Source organism: Montipora capricornis, chromosome 14, assembly GCF_036669925.1.
Source record: "Montipora capricornis isolate CH-2021 chromosome 14, ASM3666992v2, whole genome shotgun sequence".
Classification (NCBI taxonomy): domain Eukaryota; kingdom Metazoa; phylum Cnidaria; class Anthozoa; order Scleractinia; family Acroporidae; genus Montipora; species Montipora capricornis.
In genome coordinates, this window is record NC_090896.1 from 39768936 (window position 1) to 39778515 (window position 9580).

The following is a 9580-nucleotide window of genomic DNA, read 5'->3' on the forward strand; positions in this document are numbered from 1 at the left end:
ATCTAATTTCACGTTGGCCTTGGTATCTGAGCAATATAATTATGATACAAGAAGTGCATCCCCGCAACACGTAAATCCTAGTAGCTTTAGAATAAATAAAGGAAAATTCTGCCCAACAGTTATAGGATGTTATTATTGGAATGATAATCCCTTATCTATACGTGAAAAGAGAACTAAAAAATCGTTCAAAAGACCACTTTTCAACTATTATCTTGCTCAGTATTAATCATCGCCACGCCGAAAAATAAATGAAAAATAAACAAATAAGCATTTAGTCTTTAGAAGTTCCAGTCGTATATAGTAGGAAGACACACCATATTTGAAACCGACAATGCACTCGCCGAAGCTCCTGCTCGTCTGCCAAGCTTGCTGTTTTCTTGCTCTGATTACGACATCGAAGTCAAATACCGGCCCACAGTTAGTATCCCTGTCGCTGATGCAGAGTCACGGGTGTTCGTGAAAAGAGAATGACATATATATCTCTAGCAATGGCCCGAGGAACAGGCCCGATCACAGTACACATTCTCTGACCAACAATTTTCCAGAAACCCCCAAAAGAAGGGCCAGCAAGACAACAGTTAATCAGCAGGCACATGCGGGCCAACCAGAGGCAACCCCATCCGCAAAACCCGCATGCAACAATCACAGAGGGATCTGATAGCACTCTAGTCCCCAAGCCAGTATGGCAAAATCCTGCAGAGATGCCGAGGGCACCGCAGTTGAAGATTATGGAAGCACTTACGTCCAATCACGAAGCAATACCACACTGTTACTGCACAATTGTACATAGCGTTATATAATTGCCGGTTACTTATTAAAATGGCGTTTATTTTGGATTTGGTCCCGAATGTATACCCGCGTATTTTTGTGCGGGAAGAGGAAAGTTGGTTACATTTGCTAATATTTCCTTCTAAGAAGTTCCTTCTAGGTATTTCACGTGAAACCAATTTACACTTCATTAATAACAAATGACGTTTATTAGTGAATGTACGAAAGGACTAGTGTAACAGCAGCAGATCATCCCCAAACAAAACACCAGGTTCTGGGTCGGGTCGGGTCTTGAATCGTAACAATCATTTTAACTTAAGCCGGAGTATCGTGAAAATTGCTTGTCGACCTGGCTGCTCTGTGACTGGTTATGTGAACTGTAATCTAGTATTTTCTTCTGGAGTTTACCTTTGCATGTTTTTCCATCACCAGCGTATCCCAGCTTGCACGCGCAATGATAAGAGCCAAAGATATTGCTGCATAATGCGTTTACATGACAAACGGAAAGGGAAGCGCTGCATTCATCAAAATCTAAAAATGAATTTTAAAAAATCAACTTTAAGAGACTTTGTAAACTTCACTTATAATTCATAAGGGTGACTGCCTAGAAAAACGCACTATTCAGGTCAGATATATAGGTGTGTAAATCCAGATAAAGTTCAACTGTCTGAAAGCACTGGGTTGATAAATTGTAAATTAGTTGAATTATTAATATGATTAACTTTTATAAAATCTCTAACTCGCGTAATTAGTATGCTTAACTTTAATGAAGACGAGGCTGTAAAATTATATAATGTTCATTAATCAATCACAAGTTTGAAATTTCAATCACAACTATTACGTAACAATTTACTTGCCTTTTGCGTGATTTGTTAAGAAAGTATAATGCATCCTCTCCTCCCGTCTAAGGTAAACGACAGTTAATCGCACAAACTAACAAATGAAACGAATTGGGCGGCTAACGCTCTCCATTTTGCTTGGCCTCTTCACAAACGAAATTGCTCAGCCAAACGTTTAGCGTATTTGGCGACAAGTGTTCTACTCAAAAAGGTCAGATCTTGAGCATTTTCGCATTTGAGATAGGCCACTCCAACAACTACTGACATTGCATTTTATTTTGCCATCGCTGCTGCCATTACTCGAAGACTTTTCTACCCCATTTAGTGTTGTATTGTGTTCCTTTCGAAGAGGCTCCCACACTAGACTGGTTTCTTCTTCTTTACACTTTGGAGACCGAAAACGAGCAGCCATGTTTCTACTACAAAAGCTTTATGTAAATGATTTGCTAAATTCAATGTTAAGTATTTCCAAACTCCTTTATGGGCTTTAAAACGGCTCGCCTGGGGCTCGCCGTTTTAAATGCCCATAAAGGTCGGACGCGAATATTTTATCTATTACTTAAATTGTTGTCTGAATTATCATCCGTCACCCGTGAGATAACTTTTAATAAGTTCTCATGGTATCTAATCCCAGCTAGGTATTGAGTTTACCAAGTCCTAAGAAACACATTTCTGACCCGGGTTTCGACGTGTTTATTTTATAAAGACGTAATATTCAAAATCGTTGACTGTAGCCCTTACTCTAGATTTGCGTGCAAAGTTAGTACCTTCTTATTTTAGAAAATGCTTGTTTGAACTATCTCTGGTGGACTTTAAATTACCTTTGCAAGTTTTTCCGTCCCCAGCATATCCGGGTTTGCAAGTGCACCTGTAGGAACCAAGAGTGTTGTTGCATGTAGCATTTACATGACACACAGGTGAAGAAGCAGTGCATTCGTTAACATCTACAACATAAAGGAACAATTTTAACCGCGATTAGCATGTAGTCCATCTCCAAACCCGCCCCATTATTTTGCTTTAAGTTCAACAGGATAAGGCAACCGAAAAGACAGAGGTAGGTTTGCTTCGATGGAACCAGAATTACGTGGAAGAAGATAAAGTGGTAGAGAACGAGACAGTGAAAGGATTGCAGGAGAACAGGGTACACGGATGAGGTTAAGAGAAGAAAAAGGAAGTTAAAAAGATGAGGCAGCTGCAGGTGGAGCTGCGGATGGAAATGGAAATAGAGCCAGATAAAAATATAAGGGGTATAAAGATGTAATTGGATGAGCTTTAAGATGTGGATGTAGGTGAAAATGAAGACAAGGCTCGAGATGGAGATGAAGATGATGATTTACATAAATCCTGACGTTAGGATATAGCTAATGGAGATGAAGAAGAACATGGAGAAGAAGATTAATTACAGAAGTGTGAAGTTATCAGATCTCACCTTCAGTTTTCATATCGCAAAATGCAAGAACTGGAATCCCTGGCTTTATTGAAGACATCCAGTATTTGCCGTTGGGTGATCTTCCTTCACTCATCTTAATTTCCTTGCAGGACGTGGCTGCTAGGTCAGAGATGGAGCCTAGTGGGACTGAAATTGAGAAACTAGTATTATTTCATTATCTTTGTTTGAGCAGTCTTTTCCATGCAACAAACCTAGCTTGTTAAAGTCCACTTACCTCTGTTTATGTATTTTCTGAAGTAATATCTGTCTGCATCAGGAATAAAATCTTCAGGTCTGGCTTCCTTGGTGCGATCACTGAATTCGCACATATGGAGAGACATCACAAAGTTGAAGCTTTGGCATCGATCATCCTTGAGGCAGACCGAAAGGCAATGAAGGCCAATATTGGCCATCATTGTTTGATAGATGTGTCCTTGCAACATCCATCCCAAGATGGACTCCTCAGATCCAAATGCAGGACATTGTTGCGACTTTGTTTTGTCGACAATTTGACAAATTGCTACACAAATCAAGAACACTGATAGCGTTTTCATTTCCTTTGCGATAACAGCTGTAAACCGTTTTCCAGACAACTGAAAAGAGATTAATAACACATACCTATGAACTAGATCTTTTTTAATCACTAGTAGTTCTAACATATCGATCATGGCATTGACGGTTTCGGTTCGTTTGTAACTATACATGGGTAAGTTTTTATTGCTGTATTTGAAAGTGGCTCGTAATAACTAAAACGATATTTTATTTCTTGATAATTAATTATTGATTTTTTTCTCAGTACAGAGCATCACTCAATTTGGTGCATGATTCAAGTTCCAGAGAGCACGAGTGGAAGAGTTGTTCCCTCATTAACCGAGGATAAGGCCCGTTTCAAACGTTGAACTTTACATGTGCCGAATCTAATTCAAATGAGCGAAAACAATAGAATTTTCTCATTTGCATTAGATTCGGTACATGTAAAGTTTAAAATCTTTCTTCAATATTACTTGTAAAACGGATCGTAAATATCGGTTAAACTAAATTACGGTAAGCACAAACAACTATCTCTCAAACAGTATCATCGCTTTGCCACTCGTATCCCATAGCTGCACGAGCAATCAGAGAAGACATCGAATTGTGATACACAACACAAAGCACTAGTCCTAATAAAGACAGGATAAAAACTCTCTTGATTAGTTATCCCAATTGCAAATTTCAGTCAACAATTGATTGTGTCAATACATTTATATTCTAGATCATACACGCACGAGAATTTATTTTTCAAATACATCTTCAGATCTGTAAATCATTATGAATTATTTTTCTTCATCCAGTTCAAAATTCGTGAACGTATTCATATGTATACATAAAATACATTAGAATACTCGGAAGGTACATGTCGATTCCATCAAAGAATCTGAAAGGTTTAAAGGTAAAGGTAAAGGTACACGTTATTTAACGTCGGAAGTTCCTTTACTCTCTAGAGAGTACTCTCTCAGGAAGCCGACGTTGCGCTCATTTTACCTCCCTCTTTCCATCAGTGTTCCGTTTTAAGGGTATTTAAAGCTACCTAGGCTACACTGAATGGAAAGAAGTCGAAACAAGGATGTGAGATCCGGGGATCGAACTCGGGACCTTATGCACCAAGGCCGCGCACTAACCGACTGTGCCACCCTTGCTTCTAAATTTAAGATGTAATCTCGCGACTGGAATGGAATCTGGTTTGAAGTGTGTTGGGATGCTAATACTTACTGTTTCCTTAGAAAAACACAGGCACTCAAGATGTTTAACTTTCTCTAATTTACAATTTTACAAGGCTCTGGTGACCAATAACGGAAGGAATAATAAGTTAATAATAAAGTACTCTATTATGCCTCGGTCATTTTATGGGTATTTTTTAAGTCCAAAAATATTAGTCCGAAAAACCGGCGATCGGACATTTACACAACATTCGCAAATGGAATCTGGTTTGAAGTGTATTGGGATGCAAATACTTACTGTTTCCTTACAAACACACAGGCACTTAAGATGTTTAACTTTCTCTAATTTACAATTTCACAAGGCTCTGGTGACCAATAACGGAAGGAATAATAAGTTAATAACAAATTACTCTAGTATGCCTCGGTCATTTTATGGGTATTTTTAAAGTCCAAAAATATTAGTCCGAAAAACCGGCGATCGGACATTTACAGAACATTCGCAACAACTGACTTAAGCTAGACTTGAACTTTAACATCTTGTTCATAGTCCTTCTTGGCAACAACTTGCCCCGTATTGGGAGCGACATCCGAATAAATGCGGGATTTTAACTCAGTCTTATATCCGTCAGTTTGTTTTCCCTCGCAGATACATAAAGTCTCTTATACAAATAATTTAAGCGTTTACAACCCGTATATTGGTCAGTCTATTAGTTACAAGAAACTTATGGAATCAACTTGTTTCAATTTTTAATGTCTTAGCGGATATTACTGCTTCAAGAAACGAAGGCCCTCTGTTACCTTAATGAAATATACACGACAGGTACTTTCTCTTCTGATTTTTAGATGAGCTGAATTACAGGTGCACATCAGCTGTTTCAGCAAAAGCAACAATCACATGCATTTATTTTGAAATGACGCGATTTAAATTAAAGATTCCTTTCAGTTACGCTGTTGAAATCCCATGACGTTTTTATTCTTGAGAATGGTTGTCTTTCAAAGGAATTCAAGTAGCGTTAAAAAGGCCTGGAAAATCCGGGTATGAACAGCATTCGCGCTGCACGCAATACTTTAAATAAAGTATCACGCCGACTGAAAGAGGCCAACTGCGAGATCATGTTATTTCATGGAGCTTAAGGGCTGGTCTTTATTGCGACGCTGGCATGTATTTACTGCAGCAATGGGTACACAGAGTGGTAAATGTTTCGATCACGTTTTGTTAGACACGAGATGCTAATTGACGACAATTTCCCCTTTTGCGTCAATAGGTTTTGCTCATGCTTAATTCGCTATTGAGTAGCTCACAGCCTTAAACAACGATGCTCTTCACGTTCCTTTAACATTTTTATATCATTTTTAACAGTGCTCAAGCTAAAAAAAAACGTGAAATGTAGGATGTAAACAGTCACGAAAGAGTCAACATTTCTTCAAACATTCTCACCGTTCGTTCCAATTTTATTCCTGGAAAAATGGCATACACCTGACCGTACCACATTTTGAATAACTACGAAAATATTAAATTCTTTTAAGTCATATTGAATTTGTAGATGACTCTCTTAGTCGTCGTCCCTGCTTAAGTTCCCTATGGGCATCCTAATTTACAACACGGACTCCTTTTACCTATTATTACACATGCCATATACCTTTTCCTGAATCCTGTTATCATTGTAACATATATATCTATTACATACCTTTATTGCTGTCGCCAGATTTTCTTTATTAGACACACAGGCGATCGTTAGACGCTGCCTGAAGAGTGCGTCCTGTTAAGCTCTAAAAAGGGGTTTAATGAATTTTTTATTCAAGCTAAAATTTTTATGGGGGTCGAACACATTGGTCGTATCAAATTAAATGTTTCGCAATTTCTTCTTTTCCGTGTTTGCCTAAAAAAATATTGTTTTCTTTCTAATTTAAAGAAAGTCACAGTTATTGCTTCACAGTAGCTTTGATGAACTTTACTGGGGTGGTTGAATTCGAAATACCTTTTGAAGAAATCAATATCATGTGTCACATGCTAAACGGTGTGTAACCACAAAAATGATGCTTTCAGACTATGATTGACCCGTCATTATTGTAATCTGTGCCAATAAAAATAAGTACCTAACTTGGCAGTTGTCCTTTATTTACCTCTCTAGTGAAAAGGAAAGGAACCTCTGCATGTATCTCCTCGATGGTCTGTCACGAATGCGCGATTTGACGTCAATACAACGTCACTTCCACTCAGCAGCCATTAGGCAAGCGTTAAAATTCAAATTGGTTATAGCGGTTTTTAACCGGTTAAGAGTTTATTTTGTCGTCCAAGTTCTGGATGCATCGAGAGATCCTGCAGAGGTTTTCTTTCCTTCTCGCCAGAGAAGCAAATTAAGGAAACCTCCGTAAAGCAGGGTAATAAACAAGTAGTTACTAGTATCAGATCTATTCCCTACTTGTTAGAACTAGGAGCGCACGCAATAAATTTACTAGCAGTGGATTACTGCTGTCCACTATTACTCATTTACGTGTGTATACCTCTGTATGAAGTTCCAGCTAAATAAAAAGATGTTGGCTTATTTCGTGGCAAAAGCAACTGCTCAATCGCTGACGTCCGCAAGTAAAGGCAAGTAAATCATTTTTATATACCGCGTAGCAGACGGTTTGGCTAATTTTAGACGCTTCTTTTCCCCGAGGTTGACTTTTCAAGTGATCCTTTTGGATATGGCCGTAGAAGAAAACCTGGAGCGAAGTCAAACGAGAATGCAAGTGGGGGGGGGGGGGGGGGAACCGCCTGCAATCAACCCCTCGATATTTTCGAAACCTTCGGTCCCCAACGGACGGAGAAATTACCATTCCTGGAACGCTGTCAGTCAAAATTTATTGCTTCCTTTCATAAAACAGAGAAGAAAGGCGCCCCAAGCTCAGTGCAAGGAAAGCCAACAAAAAAAAATGAGGACTTGTATGGGAATCCTGATAAAAGAACTGAGGGATAGTTTTAAGATAAAACTCTCAATAAAAAGCCTAACCTTATCACCATTGTGGCTCGCTTCCTTCCTTTTTTGTGTGTTTTCTTTCTTTTTTATTATTATAATATATATATTTTTTCAGATTTTAAGCGAATTGAGCCATTATCAGCTCCTCGGTTTCAAGGGTTAGAATGACACCAAGTAACCAAATTGAGTCAAATATTCCCGGATAAAATATTCCCACGGCACAAATCCACGTGGAATTCAAGGGCAAAGGTTTTTTCTTTCATTTCAATCCACTAGCTGTGCAATCGAAGCCCTGACAGAGACGTCAGGGGGCAGGTAGTGTCCACAAATGGAAAAGATCCTCGTACATACAGTTTGAACACGACACAGCAACCGTTGAAACACAGCAGGAACATAACAGGGAAACATTAAAGGTAAGCTGAAATGATGAAATCTCAGTTCGAACTTTAAATGATATATGAAATGAATTATATACTGAACTTCGGATATGAATTCAAGTAAAGCTATGATCCTCGCACTTTGTGGACGCAATTTTAGCAATGCCGTAAAGAAGCCTAAAAAATTGAGGACTTCAGCGGGGTTGAACCCGTGATTTCGCGATACCGGTGCGACGCTCTAAGCAACTGAGCTATAAAGCCAATGACGTTTGAAAGCTGGTCATTTGTGGTTTCTAATTTTCCCATGAGGAATGAATCAATGAACGAAATGGGTATAAAAGGAATCATGTACTAAACTGCGGCAGCAAATCAAGTAAAGGCTATTATTCTCGAAGTTATGGACGCAATCTTAACATATACCTCATTGGTTCATTGATTCATTCCTCTAGGGAAAATAAAACCCACAAATGACCAGTTCTCAAAGTCAGTGGCTTTGGTTGGAGAGTCGCAGCGGTCATGAGCGCGAGCTCACGGGTTCAAACCCCGTTGAAATCCTGAATTTTTTTAAGGTACACAATTGCTAAAATGGCGTCCATAACTGCGAGTATCATAGCTTTACTTGATTTATATCGGCAGTTCAGTATATGATTCATGCTTCTTACTAAATCAAATCTGCCTTGTATAGGGTCTTGCATGCTCAAAATATTAATAAACATGTACGAGCCAGCCGTTTCCCACGCGCTGCTAAGGAATGATTTACTGTTGCTGTTGCAAAAGTACTGTGGAAAACATTACATCAGTTTTTTGGTGATACATCCAAGAAAGAAAGTCTTTGTCGAAACCATTCAGAATTACACGGAAATACAGGTGCTTTCGCGGATTGGGAAATCTGGATTAAGATATTAAACATCTGGATTATACGGAATTGATCCAATAAACACAGAATCTGAAAACGGATTTTGTCGCATATTTTACTGATTGAAATCCTTGGAAGAGAGACAGATCCTGTGGAAGATGGCTCCCTACCTGTAGTAAAGCGATCATGGCCAATCAAATTACAGATAACAGAGCGAATTTGTTACGGTTAATATACAAGCCGCAAGTATTTTCAACGTGATGGCTCTCGAATTCAATGATACGCTACGACGAAGAAGCGGAAGTCCCGTCTGAGAATAAAGCCGGAAAGGAAAATCAAAGAAAGTCACAGACGAAGAGTGAACCAGCTGTTCAGCTCCCAAGCAGCTTTATCATCAGCTTCAATCCACACACCACACTCGTAATTGTTCATGACAATCGTAGTCGGTTTGGGCCTATGCATTCAGATAATTATTGAATATGAATTTCTCCTTTTACTGTTCAGACGACATTCGTTTTTTTTAGCCTTCCGCTTCGATGATGACGTACAGTCGACCGACCCATATCCATGTTTGCTCTCAGCGGTTTGTGGACTTAATATCTGTGCTTTGGATAGTGCAGAATGTTAAAATATACTGCAGTACGCAGTTTA

General features: G+C 38.9%; 1 protein-coding gene across 2 annotated transcripts in view; it reads right to left on the reverse strand.

Annotated features, from left to right (window-relative positions):
* LOC138032780 (fibrillin-2-like) overlaps positions 1–3856 on the reverse strand; it is a 37837-nt gene extending 33981 nt beyond the window's left edge. The window contains exons 1-4 of one of the 2 annotated variants that reach the window (XM_068880505.1): positions 3272–3518; positions 3037–3183; positions 2429–2551; positions 1177–1299 (exon numbers count right to left, since the gene is read on the reverse strand). In XM_068880505.1, coding sequence (XP_068736606.1) covers positions 1177–1299; positions 2429–2551; positions 3037–3183; positions 3272–3479 — 601 coding nt within the window. In that variant the 5' untranslated portion in view covers positions 3480–3518. Of the gene's footprint in view, positions 1–1176; positions 1300–2428; positions 2552–3036; positions 3184–3271 lie in introns of both variants that reach the window. The other variant, XM_068880506.1, reaches the window with a different exon arrangement.
* Positions 3857–9580: the final 5724 nt, after the last annotated feature.